This window comes from Strigops habroptila, chromosome 2 (genome assembly GCF_004027225.2).
Source record: "Strigops habroptila isolate Jane chromosome 2, bStrHab1.2.pri, whole genome shotgun sequence".
Classification (NCBI taxonomy): domain Eukaryota; kingdom Metazoa; phylum Chordata; class Aves; order Psittaciformes; family Psittacidae; genus Strigops; species Strigops habroptila.
The window spans coordinates 82984482-83002862 of NC_044278.2; the positions used below are offsets into that span (position 1 = coordinate 82984482).

The 18381-nt window shown below is 35.8% G+C and overlaps 1 protein-coding gene across 1 annotated transcript in view; it reads left to right on the forward strand.

Moving 5' to 3' along the window:
* Positions 1 to 18381, forward strand: part of DACH1 (dachshund family transcription factor 1) — a 377909-nt gene that overhangs the window by 332478 nt on the left and 27050 nt on the right. The window contains 5 exon segments of the mRNA XM_030476075.1: positions 4212 to 4359; positions 8646 to 8789; positions 9247 to 9315; positions 12386 to 12478; positions 13224 to 13290. Coding sequence (XP_030331935.1) covers positions 4212 to 4359; positions 8646 to 8789; positions 9247 to 9315; positions 12386 to 12478; positions 13224 to 13246 — 477 coding nt within the window. The 3' untranslated portion in view covers positions 13247 to 13290.

Genomic DNA, 18381 nt, shown 5'->3' on the forward strand with positions numbered 1-18381 from the left:
TTTTTTTGCAAGCCTTTCTTAGTTTTAATGATGAGAGCATACACATGATGTATCATTTCCTGACTAAAAGAGAAGCAAAGTTACTCAAAAGCGTTTTCACTATAAATAACTAATATTGCAAAAGAAAGCCCCTCAGCTACAAATCTCTGGAAGCTAGGAGATTTGACTAGGAAAGCTTCACTCTATGCATACCTTGTTCTTCTAGCTTTCCTTCTTCACTCATTGTGGGCAATTGCTGGAAACAGGACATGATCTTCTAGTTAGACCATCGGACTAACTAGTAAGATCATTTTGATGTCATATCTGACTGTGTAACTAACTAAATTATGTTAGATGGAACACGCTGTAGATGAAGCTAGAAAGAGAAAGAGCTTCTGTATACTTTTCCCTCCACCCCTTTCAACATGGGCAACACATTGTTAATATTTTTTAAAAATAATAATGGGGGATACTGGCCTTAAGGCTCAGGTAAGGTTTGACACATCTGTAGGATCAGTTGACTGATCTAACATGATGGTGTTTTCAGATACGTTTGAGAATGGGGAGGAACATCAACCCTATATAAACTTAACATTTTATTTGGGACATTTCTGAAGAATTTATCAGTGAAAAATATTAAAACAAGTGCATTAAAATAAACAAACCAAATCAGAATGATCTATAAATCTTCAGGGGAAAAATGTTCATCTTTAACATTACATTGAAATAAAAATAATTTATAAATAGTAACACAGAGGGGAAGAATGGCATGCTATGTTTAAAGCCTGGCTCCAGATAGAGCCATACTGTATTAAAACCAAATATGGAGCCTGAGCATGTTCACTACAATTACCATTATCAGCCTCCGTAACATCTGACCTTCCCTAAAGGGAGACATTTTCTTTTTGTTAATGTCCTGTGTTGCACTGCATTTCCTATCGTCATTGGCAGCATATTGATTTAATATCAGGTTAGAGGATTAGCCATAGCAAATACAAGTTGGACATACTGTATTTTGTATAATCTTTTACAGCTGATCCACTGGGACAATTAATAGAATTTCATGCAACTCTGAAATTGCTATTCCTGTTCCAAGGAGCACTGATGATTTTTAGATGCTGTACTTTTTAGCTGTTTTTCTCACCCCCTTCTGCATTGCATACAGGGACATATTGAATGTTTCCAGTATTTTTGCATTAGAGCTGTCATTGGCAGCAACAGCACTTTTGATATGCATCAGTTTGGCTCTAGTGCAGACTTTTTTTCACGTTGGACGCCTACTGATGTGCACTGATTTAACTTCTAAAAATGAAACTTAATTTTGTGTAGCTTATAAGTAGTCCCTAGTGGGTCTTGGCTCCAAAAAGCTAATATTTTTCAGACATAATCAGCGGCAATAGGTAATGTATTACCATTAGCTACGTTAGCAAGCATAAAAAAAGGAAAGGTCGGGGGAGGAAGTGTGGTGTAGAAATTCAGTAGAAAATGTAATATGCTTTTAGCAGCTTCGTACTTGCAGCAATTCTTAATATAAAATTACACACATTAGTGTTACACTCTAGCATTATTCTCCATGTTTATTCATAATGATTGTTTCATATTTAAAGAACACCAAAATATTGTATTTTGTCAGCCAAGGACAATAATAGTTTAATAGTAATTTATTTTAAACTGCTACTGATAATACAACCAATCAACACATTAAGTGGTGCCAACATTGGCATCTTGCTAAATAATCTCTAGACTTTGCACTGAGTACATCTTTCAAAGATAAGTCAACAAGAGCAATCAGAGCAGAAAATTAGAATTTGGTATCTTAGAATTAAAATACAGCTAAACTAAAGTTTTAATTGGGGTGATCTAAAAGGGCACTTGATGTAATGATCTCTTTCATTTGTTACTAATTGTTTGTTCCTGATGAAGAAGAAATATGTACATGAATGTAGTTGAATTGAGTAAAGATGGCAGTTTCTTTAGCAGCTCGATTTTATTGTTAAACAAGATAGATTGTAAGAATTTGGGAGGAGGATGTTTGCAGCTTTAAATTTACTTGACAGTACACTTTTCATCAACAAATACTTTTCATGTAATTTCACTTGATCTGGTTTATTAATGATTTGGATGAATCATGTTTATGTAAGTGATGAGCTGGAGGAGATTAAAACTCAAGAGTTTAAGCATAAGCCAGAAGCAGGTATTGATAAACAACTCCTACTTCAATTTCTTATTATTTCAAGTGCATCCCGTATAGAAAACATAGTTTATGATGGTTGTAAGTGTAGGAGAATATGACAGGGGAAGGGAACAGAATTCAGGTGGATATTAACTTTTTACAAAACATATTGGAAAGGCTTTACAAATATTTCAAATCGTATTTTACTTTGCATAGGTCTGTAGAGCTTTAGCTTTCTTTGGTAGTCATCCAGGTTTAACATTCAACACAAAATACCATTGTGTTTTAGCTATTTTAGAATAGTATTTGGTTTTCTTAAAGAGAACTGCTAAAACTTCAAGCATATTTGTAAGCACATTTGGTGTGTTACTGTTGTTAGATATTTTCAAATGTGGTTCTATATTTATGTAGTGTATATAATTTTGGTGACTCTAATAGATTGAAGTGTAATAGAGCTGCAAAGCATTAAGCTCTGAGTGAGCAACAGTTGAGGCAACAATTCAGTTAAGAATGAGGATGAGAAGTACTGAAAATAACAGGCTCTGAAAACAGACTTAAAAGAGGAGTTTGAAGGATATTTCAAAGCAGGCATTGACATTGGGAAGACTAGTGGGATAAATGTGCAGACTAAAATTCATGAAAAATACTTTTTCCATTTCTCAAGTATCATTATGCTGGCTTCTTTTTCCATTCCTTTTTGGAACTATTTTAAACAATTTTAGTGAAAAAACATGCAACCCAGAATCCAATTTAGGAAGTGCGCCTGACAGGTAAGGAAGATTACTTGGGAGTTGGGGGACCTGATTTGATGTCTGTAGTGTGGTTGTTCTGAACCCGGGTCTTGACTATGAACCTTTTATGTGTTAGCTGAATGTTTCCCTAGCAGAGCTAATGGAGAGTACTTTTCAGTCTCTCTTGCTGGTATTGTTTTGCTTTTTGACAGTAATTAAATCTCTGTTGGGTCAAATTATCTCTACTGTTAAGTTGTCAGGAGACTTGCCTAGCATACAGAAGAGTTAGGTTCATACCCAAGGAGGTTCATATATGCCTATCCATGCTTAATTATTTGCTTTATTATGATAGCTTCAAGAGTATAGATTCAGGTGTAGACCTAAGAGCCTGATGGCCAGGCTTCTGGAAAATGGAAAAGAAAATCTTTCTCCATTCCACATTATTTCGATTCAGTTTTGCCTCTTCTTTTTCATACCCTATTTCAGTGTCCTAGCTAGTTATTGGCTGCGCTGGGATCTTCCAGTTTCCTTGCAAAAAACAAGTAACCGTGAAGTTGAAATTCTGAAGAGAAGTTTAGAATAGGCTGAATCAGTATTTCCTGATCTAATAACAACAAAATAAGTTACAATTTATTTCAACCATCCCAGATCAAGAAATTGAGAGATGATTGTGTTTTGTTCTCTGCTGCGGGATAACAATTGTACAGGGTCAGGAAACGGACTTTTTAAAACAGAGATATCTTCATGCTTTACGACTGTCCTCTGCTTAGCATCCCAATAACCCTATCTCCCTTGGAAACTCTATGAAAAAAATATTAAAATATTTGAAAATAATAGTAGTTAACAACGATAAGGAGCAAAATGGCAAGCCTTTAAAAGAGCCTTTCTCCCTTTAGTAATTCCCATTGGCTTGAATTGTGCTAGAGATTGAATTTCCCATTTGTAGATGGTGTGATTGTGAGACTGCCAATTCTTTTTCAATGGGACAGCTTCTTGTTTTTGTCACAGGCCTGATGGAAGCTTGTCTTTTTTATCTCTTACAAAGAATAAACCTATCTCAATAGCTTTTTCACATTAGTTATATGCACAGTCAAAGGTGAGTTTATGTTTTCTGGGAAAACTTGACTCCCACCTTTTAAAGATTTATTCCCACCTGTTAAAGTGAATTCCAGTAAAAATTTGTTGTTGATAATTGGGAGGCTTTGACCCGGTAACAGGATTATTTAATTTGTAAAATGTCACATGACTAATCAAGGAAAAATAACAGTAGTTATTATGTCAGCTGTCCTAACATTCTTCACACATTATCCAACTTTATCTTTGAACAGGGTCTGCTAAAGGTTGCTATAGACAATGCCAGAGCTCAAGAAAAACAGGTCCAACTGGAAAAGACAGAGCTGAAGATGGAGCTCTTCAGGGAACGAGAACTGAGGGAAACACTTGAAAAGCAGTTGGCTGTGGAGCAGAAGAACAGAGGTAACTTAATTAAGCAGACATAAACACCTTGTAATTTATTTCCTTAGGAAACCTAATCTTTTATCAAACACCTGTGTTTGATCAAAACTTTTCCCCTTACCTCACATTATATCCAGGCTGACTGCAATGCAGGACATTTTACAACCTGCCTGATTCTGCATAGGATCTTCATGAGATTTGGAACAAGGAACTTTTTCTCAAAGTTTTACTTCAATATTACTTATTACACCTGTAATACACAACATAATTATAAATACCATAGATGCTGTTATGGACTTTGGCAATTTGTAATCATTATGAGAAATGATAGCTACTTAATACAAAGACAGTTTGTATCAAGTTTAAGAATCTGCGAAGTTTTAGAAATTCTTATTTCTGTTCTTATGTGTTAGGGTCATATATTGCATATTTAGGCAAACCATATGTAATAAATATAAAGGTAGTAATAATATATAAGCCCTTTATAATGCACAGTTGATCAAACACATTTGTGGAAGGTACAGTTAAGGTTCTTAATGTCAGTAGCATTAGTAGCATATCAAATATTAACCTCAGCCCACTGTTTAGCCTATACATGTTAAAGATTTTTAATTTCATTGATATAAAGGTAAGACAGTTTACAGTGATTTGCATTAACTATTTGCATTACAAGCATGTTCCCATCTTTCTTTATGTGTCTATTTTTCTGTATATGTATGTCTTGCTCTTTAATGGAGTCTAATTACTTTGCCAGGGACAGTTAACCTCTGCTAACTGTTAACAGACTATGACAAGTCAGATATTATTTTTGGAAGGACTAGAGTTATAACTCTCTTCTTGTCCAGTTTAATTTTCTGGGAACCAGCTAAATAGGGAATCCTGAGAACACTTGAATTCCCAACCAATATCATTATATCTTTAACTAACATGCTAGCAGTAAGTGTACACAATATAATCCTGATTCATGCCTTGACCCATTAAAGGATAGGACTGTCACATCACTAATTACCCGTTTTAAACTTTTGACTATACATTTTTAAATGCAGTTATTATTAACAATTACCACAGATGTGCAATGAATTATCCCTTTGTCCACAACTGGCCCATTTTGCTCAGTACAGTTGCACTTCTTACACTTTTAAAGTAGTTTTGTAAAAGATCTCAGTTATTTTTCACATCCTTTTACCTCTGTGTCTCACAACTGCTCACATATATGTTCCTTTTTAGAATTAGGCAATCACATGGACAATAGAAAAGGTTGGGAGGAGAGGGGGAGCATCTGACTTTACCTGAGTTTTGCCAGCTTAACTCATTTAAGTTAATATAAGTTCACTTTCTGGTCAATAAAGAAAGAGATTCATATATCCTGTTCTTTGACAGGTAGATGGGGTCAGTTACACTGTGAAGACTTCTTTCTCTTCCTTTTAGTTCCAGGGGGAATATAGTTACCTAGGATGGACTAGACGCAGTTTTGAGCAGTTAAAATTAAGTAAAACTAATTTTACACAAAAATACATGTCAGGAAAGAGCATGGGATAGTCCCTTATTTTATTCAGGATACTGAAATAATCGACAATGTTATTGTCATGCGCCAGCATAATGCATTATCTGCTTTTTTATATGTGTCCCTCTAATGATAATATTGCATGGGTAGAAGAGTCAGACCAAGAAGGAATGGATTTGAACACTTAATGGTGGTATGCAGCAGAGCAAATATAATGAGTATGACTGTCTCTGCTAGTGGATACTTCTGTACAAAGAAACCAAAATGATGGATTATTCTTTAGAAACAGATCCAAATAGGAGAGAAAAAATAAGGCCAGACTGTAATTATTGTGAGAATTTATTCTTCCATTGAAGGCAGAAAAAAATATAGGAGGCTTTGCCTACTATCAGTTTTGTAGATAGCAAGTATCATGTCTTAAAGTTTCACATGTCTTAAAGTTTCACATGTCTTAATGAAAGCATGAGCAAGATTGGAGAAGTATACCACATCTCTGATAAGTTAAGAAATACCATGTGAAAAAAACTGAAATACACTTGAAAGGTACATTATAGAAACAAAAGTCACTGTGTCACATACAGGTCAAAACCCATTAGATGAATGGGACCTTCAGCATTAGCAATATCTACCTTCTGCTCATCATGTTAACACAATAGAATATCTTTTTCCTTAGTTGCTACATCTGAATATTTCTGCCATATTTTTAACATTAAATGCACGACTGCTACTGTATGTTCTACAGAGCTGCTTATTTACTGTACTGTTTCCTTCCTTCTTTGTAAGTATTCCAATTAGTGATTCCTAAGACTGTAGGATGTGTCTCATCAACTAGTGAAAGTAGGATAATCTCTCTTCTGTGAGCAGCTACACAGTAAGGGCTTGCTAATTCTGGCTCTGACTGCTGTAGTCACATCTACAATGTGTCAGCCATGATGACATTTTAATTCAGAACACAACATATGTTTCTTTCTCATTTATTGCAATCACTTTCAAAGCACTTATAATGAAAACATTAAAACCGTGCAATGATTCAAAATTTATTTGGTTTAGCCTTTGTATAGATACTAGCTGTTCTTTGATAGTTCAAGCTAATTAGCCAATAAAGTAGTTGGTACTATACAAAATGAGAAAGAACCAAAATTTCAAAGTCTTGGATATAAATTATGTAGCTCTTCTGACTACAGGGTATGTGCTTATATTCATTTTGTGTCTGAACATTTCTGTATAACAACACAAAATATCCAAGATCTCCCCAAACGTGGTTATTCTTAGCATATAAATTAAATAGTAATAACAATGATGTTTCCCTTTACAAGTCTTGGTATTTGGATTTTGTGAAAGATACCGTCATCCCAGAACTGGAAATGGGGAGTATGAACTGATAGAAGTATACTTTTACCTTTTCCAGCTTTCATCCCTAGGCATGTACTAGAGGTTACTTTGGAGTGAGGTGCAGGGCTAGATAGATCTTGGCAGTCAAACCTAGTATCACCTTGTATCTGGTTTTGGTAAGGATAGTTCTTTTAGTGCGTGTAAAGAATTCTTCAGTAACTAATTTAGTAGATCATTTTTAAGTTAGTATCAAAATAACAGACTCTCCAGGAAAATGTTATCCAGGAAGATCTTATGAGAAATAACCTTCTTACATGCCCATCCCTGAAAACCACAAATGGGCTATGTAAGAGGGGTTGAGATGTGGTGAGGGAGACAATGATATGCTCCATGACTTTACATGATTTATTTGGAGGCTCGCTTTGGCTTTTATCGAGTAGAAAAAATGGATTGCATTATCCTTTTCATGAGGTACACAACCTGTGATAATATTCCTTCAGTTAGGGATCATGCAAGTTTTAATTTAGTGGTTGTAAGTCGCTGGTAACATGGAAGAGAAAACTGTGATGAAGTTTCATCCTGATTTTGCAACGATTTCCCTTGTACAGTTTGAGTTGAAGAGATACAAGGAAAACACTTTTCTAAATTAGGGCCCTCTAATGCTTAATTTTAAATTACTCCTCTCCTAATATTTTCCCTCCCAAAGTAATACTTACTTGGCTGAGGGATCCAGAACCTTAAAAGGATTTGCTGTGAGTTCTTCAAGGTTAGTTGGCTGAAAGGACAGGAACCGACAGAGCAAGAGAAAAGGGAAAGACAAAGGGAAATGTGGGTAAGAAAAAGTTACAGGAAGAGACTGAACACCAAGAAGTTGGATGGCTTGCATGAAGAGGCAGGTTGGAGGGGAGTTAGAAAGCTCAGGGCCTTTCCCTAAGGAATGAGGACCACAGCAAAGTGAGGGCTGAGCTCCTCGTGCAGCCTGGGCACCCAAGCAGCTGGATCTCCCTCTTGTGGGAGAGAAGCTGCAGGCAGGCAAGCAAGCAGGCAGACAGGGAAGAAATTCATTGCTATGCGTATACCATATGTTATGGGCAATAACAAAATGGTGCACTTAATCCCGAAAAAAATTACTCATCTTTAGAGACAGAGGCTTGTCTACGTCAGATGATGCAAAAGTACATTTCACTGCTGGTTTTCTGATTTGGACATTCACAGGTTCTCTTCTGTTTATAAACAAAAGAAATGCTGTAACTGAGTATCACTTACAGTTTTCAGTACCATGGTATAGAACAGTAGCTTTTAGAATATCCCAGTGTGATTCCAGCAACTTTCAAGTTGAAATTGGTATTGTGTAAATTCATCAGTTTATCTGAACTGTTGCATTTGTAGCATTTCTTGGGACTCTTAATAGGTAATCATGTAGCCAAGTTTCAGGTGTAACTCTGAGTTCACTGAATTTCTTTTTTCCTAGCAATAATTCAGAAAAGGCTAAAGAAGGAAAAGAAAGCAAAGAGGAAATTGCAGGAAGCACTTGAATTTGAGACTAAACGACGGGAGCAAGCAGAACAGACACTGAAACAGGCAGCTTCAACAGATAGTCTCAGGGTCCTAAATGGTAAGAAGCCTCAGTGTCATTAACTTTCAATTTAAGTGCCAAACAAAGCTTGTTAAATTGATATTTATAACATGATGGGAGGGAAAAGAAAGAAAATCTCTTTTCTTTCCTTCATTCCAGCAATGCCTCTCTCTTTACTGTTTTTTTACTTTATATAGTATGTGCAAATAAATTCACTGGAGAGAATGTTCAAACTAGGACGATTTTATATTATTAGCTTGAGAAGTAAATTTTTTTCTTCTTCTTTTTCTCCCCCCTTTTATGCTTGAAAAAAAGTATTGCTCATTAATCTTCATAGTCTAACAGAAAATTGTCCTGGCCTCCAGTCGTTGTTCAACATTAAAAAAACCTGACAAATGTTGATTGTATTGTAATTCAGAGTTGGAGTAACAGGTTGTAAAAAGGGCTATAAGAATCAAATGAAATATATGTCAGTCTTACCTTTCTATGTTTCTAGACTCTCTGACCCCAGAGATAGAAGCTGACCGCAGCGGGGGCAGAACAGATGCTGAAAGGACAATACAAGGTAGGAATTTGCAAAAGGCTATAAATCTAGATCTTGCTATATGAGTTTTTCCTCAGCTTTAGACTGCTATTCAAGCATGTAACCTACCATCTGGGCCACATCAAAACAAGTTCAAACAAGGTCAAGTTCATCTTGCTTGTTTATAAGAGAGAATACATTCTGTGCTGATAGATCTTCTTTAAATTAATAGGTCATTTCTGTTTATACAGAGCAATTAAAGAAGAATAATTAATTTGAAGCAATATTGGGTTGAATCTCAGACATGCTGAATGCAGGTTTTATGCATATATGTAGGTAGATTTCAGATAACAATGTTTGTAAAGGTATATTTGAAACATTTTAAGCCTTTTAACTATACAAATGACTGAACCTAATCGATAATATTCAAGGCATGATGAGAATTTCATAGCTAATATTCAGTGGCAGTTACTGAAAGGTGTGTTTCAATAAGCTACTCTGAACATAAATAAACATTTTGTTCCCTTCTAGGATTTTTCATTTGCTATATCCCACTATTTACATTTTAATAAAACAAATCTGCTAAGTAAATTTATACATGAAATACTAAAGAGAGTAATATTACTTCCCCTGTGAATCTAAACATATATATATATTGCAAACACCAAGATATTAGCAAAGAACACATTTTTAAGATAGTATTTATGTTACAATGTCTTCTCTAGTCAACAGGCTAAATCTACCTAGTGAATACTAAACAGTAGAAATAGGATTTGTTTTCAATTGTAAATGAAGATGCATTTTTCAGAGGCAAGCCTAAAATGATTAGCTCCAGTAATCACTCTCAATTGCCTTTATTTTGCATTTCGAAGTCAATCATCTTAACCATATCATTTGACATCTTCTGCGTGTTATTTAATTGTATTTTCTAACTCCTTAAGAGTTGTTACTGGTGTGCCACAAGGAGGCTGTAACAACAGACTAAAAAGTCAACAAGCTTTTAATTTATTGAGCATATAAACAAATACAAAAGAGGCAATAAGTTCTTATGAAAGACAAACACACGAATTAAAACAAAAATATGTAGATTTAAAACAAATTATGTCTGCAAAGTCAATAACTCAGGAGTTGGAATATGCCAGATTATATGTTGCCTGGGAAGTGGGTACATGTTACTAGGTTTGCTATTCCAGAAACCCGCTTTCCGTCCCATAAAATGTATGCTTTATTCAAAGCACCATTTGACGTAATTCGTTTAGTAAGAATTTAGTCATTATGTCATTTTGTTACAATCCAGTCATTGTGTTATTTTCTTTGTGCAAAGGCAGACTTCTAATTTCCTGTGAGGCCATTCTGTTACACTAGTTACTGCAATACCTGAGCTCTTTGCAAACATTAATTACTTTATATTCAGAGCATGCCTGCAAGGAAGTGAAGTTCGGAGTGTACCAATTTGCAAGCTGGGAAATTGAGTCACAGACACATTAAGATGACAAACTACTTAACTTGAAGTATCGAGGACCTAATTTTTCAGGAGACTTTGCATTTTTGGCAAATGTATTCAGTATATTCAAATCACTGTTATTGCTGATTTCAGTTTCACTTATGGGCTGAGATACCGAGCTGGATATTTATAGTATGAGCAACACATAATTACTGACTGTTTTGCAAGTTTTTGGAAGTATATTTTCTAAAGGACTTATCCCAAACTACATAGGAACAGCACTTCAGCTTTTAAACCGTGATTATCCATTCTTTTCCAGCTATCCTCTGCCTTCTTATGCTCATTTCATATATATTTCCATTTCTGCAACAAATGAAATCAAGGACTTTACAGCCAATATTCTCAGTAATGATGACCTTTTCTTGATTCATCTATCTAAAGTGTTGCAGGTTAAAAAAACCCCAAAATCTATAGATTATTTAGTTGAAGACTGGACCATCATAGATTCTGATCATGATATTGGATCATGTTGCAAAGGCAACCTTAATTCTGACATTTCCTGTCTCTGCTTTGCAGTCTTAACATAAAATTAAAACAGGGTGTTTTTAAAGAAAAGCAAAAAAGAAGTAGGAAATAGAGTTGTCATTTCTCATAGTTTAAAATATTCAGCTTAATTGTCATGTAACAGTTCAAACTTTTAGACCTACCACAATATGTAACCCTACAACACAAATGTAACTGTAGGAGCTTATTGTCTTTGTGGATCAGCTGTTACAGGGTGACAGGTTTCAGAAATAGTTCAAGAAATAGTAGCGGATGAGTAATGCTACATGTCAAGACTCTTTGTGTTCGCTTCCAATATTGGAAGGAGGATCCCCTTTCACCATAAGCTCCCTTTCCTCTGTGTCACCCTTAGCATGTATCCCCATGTCTCTGTCTCAGTTCCTCCTAGTTTCTTCCGCCTCACTCCAATTCCAGCTTTTGTCAATGGCTAATCTCACTCTTCCTTTGCTCTACGTTACACTCTTTTTTTTCCTAACTTCACATTCTTCCAGTGTTCTCTTCTGAACTCAAGTTTCATGCCACCCTGACCTCTTCTTGTCCAGTCATTTCAAGAGCTGCATTGACATTCCCCATTACCAGCCTTTTCTGTTTGGTGCCACACCTCCATTTGTATTCCATTCTTTCCCCTGCCTTCCTATCAAGTTCCCTACAAGTTTAGGACACATTTTGTTTCATCTTCTGCATCTGCCTGCATATCAGGGAGGCAAGCACTGAAGCACTCTGTTCTTATTTCAATATTTAGCACAGCAACTGCTTGCAGGAGTGAGGAGAAAGAGAAGCAGGGAAAAAACTGCTTCATTCCTGCAGCACTGGGATAAAGCATGCTCAGTACAGATGGGCTCCTTGGAGAATTTAGTTGCAAAATTCTGTAAAAGCCTTCCAATGAGTGAAGCTGGGATTTTTCTGACACTTTTTTGAATTTTTATCAGGGCAACAAAGACCATGTCTTTCCAATTTTGCAAGATTTCAATTATGTCCTTACATTTTATCTGTAACCGATACATTATAATGCATACTCTAGTATGCATTATAAAAGCATTATTATATAGAATATACAATATAGTCCATAATAAAGAATATAATACTATCTCTTTCATGTTTCAGGTTCTGGGAAAAAATACTTACTAGGGAAATACTTTCGTCTTTCTCATTCCTCCCAAAAACATATCCCTATATCAGTATCAAAGCATGTCTGGGGTAATAGTCTTTTTATCCACAATAATTTTTTTTTTTCAACTTCCTGTATTAAGCATGCTATGCAGTTCTGTAACTAAGCAAACAAAGGTAGAAAAGCTGTTGCGTTCTGTGGGCAAGTGAAATAATTGAAATACCAAGTGTAATGTCAGCATTTAGGAAAATGTGCAAGGAAATCATAATTAAAAATGAAAATTTTATCTATTATTTATTATAAATAAAAGGATACTTCTCAACTCGCAGTTATATTTAATGTTGATATTTTTAATTATTGCTTCAGTGAGTAAGGAGTAAGACTAATTTAAGTGTAAAAGATAATTGCATTTGTCAATAAGGGGGGTGTGTTGTGTTCTATTTTTCATCATGTAGCACTCATTCAAATTTACTTTCAGTTCATGCAAAGTCTTTATAAAATGGGAGTGAGAATAAAAAGAAATTTGAGTATGAGACTATAAAAAGAAGCAATACAGGATATTTTAGGGTTGGGTTGGGTTTGGTTTTTTTTAACTGGGTAGATACAGTTTGCTGGAATATACTAAATACTAAATAATATATAAAATACTAACAAATAATCATAATTAAATAACCCAATTACGGGTCTCAGATATGCTTGCATATTTTTTATCAGATACAAACAGATACTAAGTTACTAGGAACTGGTGTAAACACTGGTTTTAAATGTTTTCTTTCTTGCTTCTGTTTAAAATAATAATAAAGCAGATTATCCTCTTCTCCATACATATTGTAGGTTCACTAGATGCCTATGCCTAGCTCCCAATCCGGTTTCCCAAGACCCCCTCATCCCACACAAAAAGGTACCATACAAAGATAATGTTTGACTTTTATATACTGTTTTGTTACCAGATCTCTTACTAAGCAGTAGAACAGTAACATTTACTGCCACTCTTACTTTCTTATTTCCATTGACATTTGCTTCCCCATCTGCTTACTTACTCCATATTTTACTTACTCCATATTTGCCTGCCCGTGTTATTAATTTTTCTTTTTTGCTGTAAATCCCACATTCCAAATTTTCTGTCCCCTAGTAGTTTACCTCCCAAGCCCTGTACACTCATCTTCATTACATTTAAACATCACTCCCTTTATGCATTATCTAAACCTCTAAAAATGTTCTTCTGAACTGTCTTCTTGTAATTCTGCACTGTCTTCCCCAGTGACCATTCTTTTCATATGGTCCTGTGGTGTCCCTGTCATGTCTTCCTTTTCCCAAATTGTTCCTAAATTGTTTTGTGCTTTTCTCCCAAAGCTATCCTGTTAAGAACAGGAAGTTTAACCAGATTTTTTTCTCTCTCAGGCTGCTATTTTTTTTCTTTGTCTTCTCTATTTCTTTCCTGTTTTTTAGCAGTTGCCTCAGCCTGTACCATTCCTACTTTCTTCCAGTTAATTTCCAACTTCTACATGCCATCATTCCAGCTGTTTCTGAAACTAGCTTCATCGTTTTCTGCTAACAGTCTTCTCACCCTGTTCAGTTCCCATGAATTCTCGGGCCTTTTCTTATTTTTTACCCAAATGCCTGGTTTTGTTCCGAGAGACCCTGTGCCTGTCCTCAAACTTTTTCTGTCCTACTTCACTCTTTCAGTCAGTTTTGACTTAGCTATGCATTTTCCTCTCATGCAATTTCTGTTCCTTTTGTCCATCACTCAATATTTCATGCCTCAATTCCTTATTCTGCTGCAATTTTTTTCCTTCTAGCACATCAGCCTTTCTCCAAAGGAGTTTGTTACCTTATTGTCCCTGTCCTGTAGTAAAATCAACTTATGTTTTCTAAGCCCTTTCCCACCGACTGTTTCTTCTTGCCTTTTTCTAATTTTCCATCTCTTCTGTAGGCTCATATTAACAGTGCAGTTAAGTGTAATGCTAAGTGGCTTCAGACTATGCTTTACTGGTGTAAGGAAAAAAGCCACTCAGCTACCATGCACATAAAAGCTTCCAGGACCATCTGTCTCTTTCCCTCCCAGAAAAGACAAGGCAGGAAATGGAGATGTTGAGCAGATCCAGGAATAAAGAAAAAAAACAACTGCAACTCAGCACACTGACTGACTGTATAGTACTGTATGAAGTTACTTGTAAGGCCTTTGAAGGCTACTGAGGAAGAGTGAGAAACGAATTATGATTCAGCTTTGCCCATACTAAGAGCTTAGTGTGTTCATTTTGCTGTCTAAGTACTAGGGGAAGATGCCTTGTAGCTGCCCTCCACATTAATAAAAATTGCTTAGATACAGCTTCAGTCATTTGCCTGAAAACCTAACCTAAATTGTTTTCTGTGTTGGTTTGAAATTTGTTCAATCTATTTTTCAACTAGCAAAATCAGTGTAATAATGTCGTCAAACGATAGTCCTTGATTCTTTCTTGCTGTATTTGTGTTTGAAAGTTAGCTATCTGAAGGACTTCCACATTGAAAAGGAACTTTTGGTGGTTCTGCAAAGCTTGTGCACAGAGTTCCACTTCTGATGTATAAATCTTGGACAAAAGCATGTGGAAATATGTGATGATATTTTTTATGAGATCGAAAACTTTATTGAAAAAGGCCATTATCAAGGCTGTTAAGTCAAGCATTCCAAAATTAGGAAATGGTAGAATTAAGGCTGTCTTCCGCACCTTTGTTCAACTGTCTTTGTGTATGCATCATGATATAATCTTTAATTATATGATTAGATACTGTATTTTTCACAGTACTCTGTCTCATTCAGTTCAGGGGACAAGGATATAGTTGAATAAATGGATATCTATCCAATATTTTCTCTATCTTCAGTGCTCACTGTGTGCTCTCATGTTTTATATAATACCTGGTTTGTATATAATACTTTCATCATTAGACATCATGCTTTACAGAAGAGGCACAAATGATAATTTCTTTCATATGTTAAATCTTAATTTTGGCATTTCCTAACAGTTGAGTGTTTTGCTTCACCATTTAGATAATGTCCTGGGTAACAATTTCCTAGGATTTTCCTTTTTACAAGTAAGCTACAGTCAGAAGTTTCACAGCCTTATGGACTTAAAGCTTTAGGTTCCCAATGATAAAGCTAACAAAGTAACAGATAAACTGTAATACCTTATTATGAACAGTATGGTATAAGGAATGACCATTTTGCCATGGGGGTTTTACAGATACTTGTTGAGATAAATAAAGACAATCTTGGGATACATTTCATGCCCTTGGGCACAGAATTGTCCTTGCACTTTTCTTGCAACCTGTATTACTTTTAACAGTGTCTCCATGAAGCTTTCTTATTATTATTTCTTTCTCATCTATGGCCTAATTATCCATTTCCAAATTTTATAATCTTGCCTCTTTTTTGCTTACCTTTCAATAGAGGTTTCTATTACTTTTGAGTTATAATTGCAGCCTCTAATTTTAACTTCTCACACCTAATATCCTTGTTAATGAAGATCCAGACATCTGCAGATACTGGCTTATAGCACTCTATCCATATGCCACACATCCAGTTACTTGTCAAGATTTCTTCCACTTCAGATGACTTTACCTGACTTTCTCACCCTATCTGTCTTCTGTCCCCGTCTTTCCTTCTATACTCAACCACTGGGTCCTGTTCTTGTGTAGTAAGTCCAAACCACTCAATCCCTCAACTTCAGTCTCCATTACTGTGAGCCAACAATTTCTTACTACTAGCTCCCTTTCACAGTGTCTTCCAGTGCCCTGATTTCTGTGTTTCTATGTGTTTAACCAGTCTCAGTCATTCCCTGTAGTTACATTTTCTGTCTCTATTTCCAATTCCAACTGCATCAGACTTCTTGTCCTAATTTCTCTAAATTTTAAGTTTTATGGGAGTTTAAGGTTTATAGACTTAGAGAAGATTACTGTTGGCTGTAACAGGGCACATTTTCTGTTGCAAGACTACTCTCAAATTAATTAATGATTTTTTTAAAAATAGTTTTCAATATCCTCAGAAGACAGGACATCTGTTTCTTTTTCTGGGGACATCAGTTCTCTTTGCAGCACATTTAACTAAAATGCCTTTTCTTTTGTGTTTCTTTCATTTATTTTGCCCATGATACTGACTGTTATGACCAGCATCAAGTCAATTTCTCTTATCCATTATCCTCTGTAGAGTCCCTTCAGTAGAGTATCTTTCTCCCAGGGCTTCTCTCTCCTATCTTTGCATTTCTCTCTGTTGCTCTCTGTGTCCCCCCTTCCTCTTAATCAAAAGCAATTCCATTTGCACCCATAGACCCTTAGAGACAAGGTCATCTATCTGTATAATGCCATGTAAACCGATGGTCATATATTCTCTAAGTACTGATTGATTAAACCCAAGAAAAGAAAAGCATCTGATTTTTTATACATTTTACCAAGTTTTTCTAGCCTTTTTTTCTCATTAAGCATCTTAGAAATGTTAAATATATATATATAAACTTGTAAATTTTGCATTTTTATTCAATTGACACTTGCTTATCAGGTATTCCATTTTTATTGCTGCTTAGTAAGTACTGTAGATTTGTTGTTACTCATTTATTATTGCATGGGACTTCTAGCAGAAAGGTGCTTCAGTTTAGTATAGAGCCAGGATTCTCAAATGGATTCATCAGGTCATTTTGAGAATGAAAATATATTTTCATTTTCCCATGTGACATCTCTGCTGAATCATTTCAGCACTGTTTCAGCTTCCCTTGTATTACTGCTTTCCCATTTTCCTTCCCCCTCTGTTTCAACCTCCCCCTTCCTGTCAAATACTACTTCTGAATATCCAGATCTTTCTTATTAAGCCACTTCTCTGACCTGTGAGGCAACGTGTGCATATGATGTGGAGCTATGTGTGTGCTGGTTGACCAGGTGGCTGACTAGGAGATACATGCATTCTGAGGGATCAGTGACAAGCTAGGAGATACACATTTTCTGCTGGACATCTTGTTGCTGCCTCTTGGCAGCTGGGCAAATCAAACAGTACATGATGCTTCTCAGCAGCTGATGGGCCAAACAAATGGTTTTTCAAGCTGCAAGAGACCCACAGCCCACCTGTTGTGCAGGCCTGCTATAAAGGTTGGACATTTCAGCAGGGAAAAGTCAGGAGCTGGAAACAAAGCTGTCAGAAGCCTGGAAGGCAAAGGGTGGTTTTTTTTCTAGATATATTGAATAACTGCCCAAGGAAACATCTGCTGCTTAGCTAGGCTGTTTATGGAAACAAACAGCTGGCTATTCGAGACCCATAGAAATATGAAAAGGTTCTGTAAAGCAGCAATTACAAAACAGTGGTCTGGGTTTTTTTGGAGATGAACTTTTCTGTGACTTTTAGGCCACTTAGCTTGTTCTTGCATTATTCCATCTGTAATTCCAGATTTAAAAAAAAAAAGGAACAGCGACAACAACAACAGCAAAACAACAACAAAAACAATCACCCCCACAAAAATAAACCCAATTAAAAAAAAAAAAAAATCCTGCAAAAACTAACAAGCAAAAAAAAAAATCCAAAACAAACCCAACAAAGCAAAAACACAAACCCCAAACCAGACCTAATACTTTCCATTTAATTTGTCAAGAAAGAGTCTTTTTTTCAGCTTAGGAGTCAGCTAACAGTAAGAAGGTCTGCCTATGTTTGTGAAATACCATGTCTTGTGAACGTGTGACTTTCAGCATTTTTTGCATTTTTGTTTTTACCCTTTTGATTATCAGGTTTCCTCCTTAAGTTTTCCATTCTTAAGGTTTCTGAAGTTCAGTAAGACAACTGGTTTCAGTCTCTACAGCTTTGGTTAACTGCAGGCATAAGACAGGACTGTGCCCTCCTTAGGATTATTCTAGCACCTGTAGGTGTAGTGGTGGTGTTAAAGGGGGGAAACTGTTGGAAGTTTCGTGTCTACCCCTCAATGACATTTAGTGGAGCTGCTTTACCAACTCCCTTTAGTTAGTCCACCTGATTGATTGTATT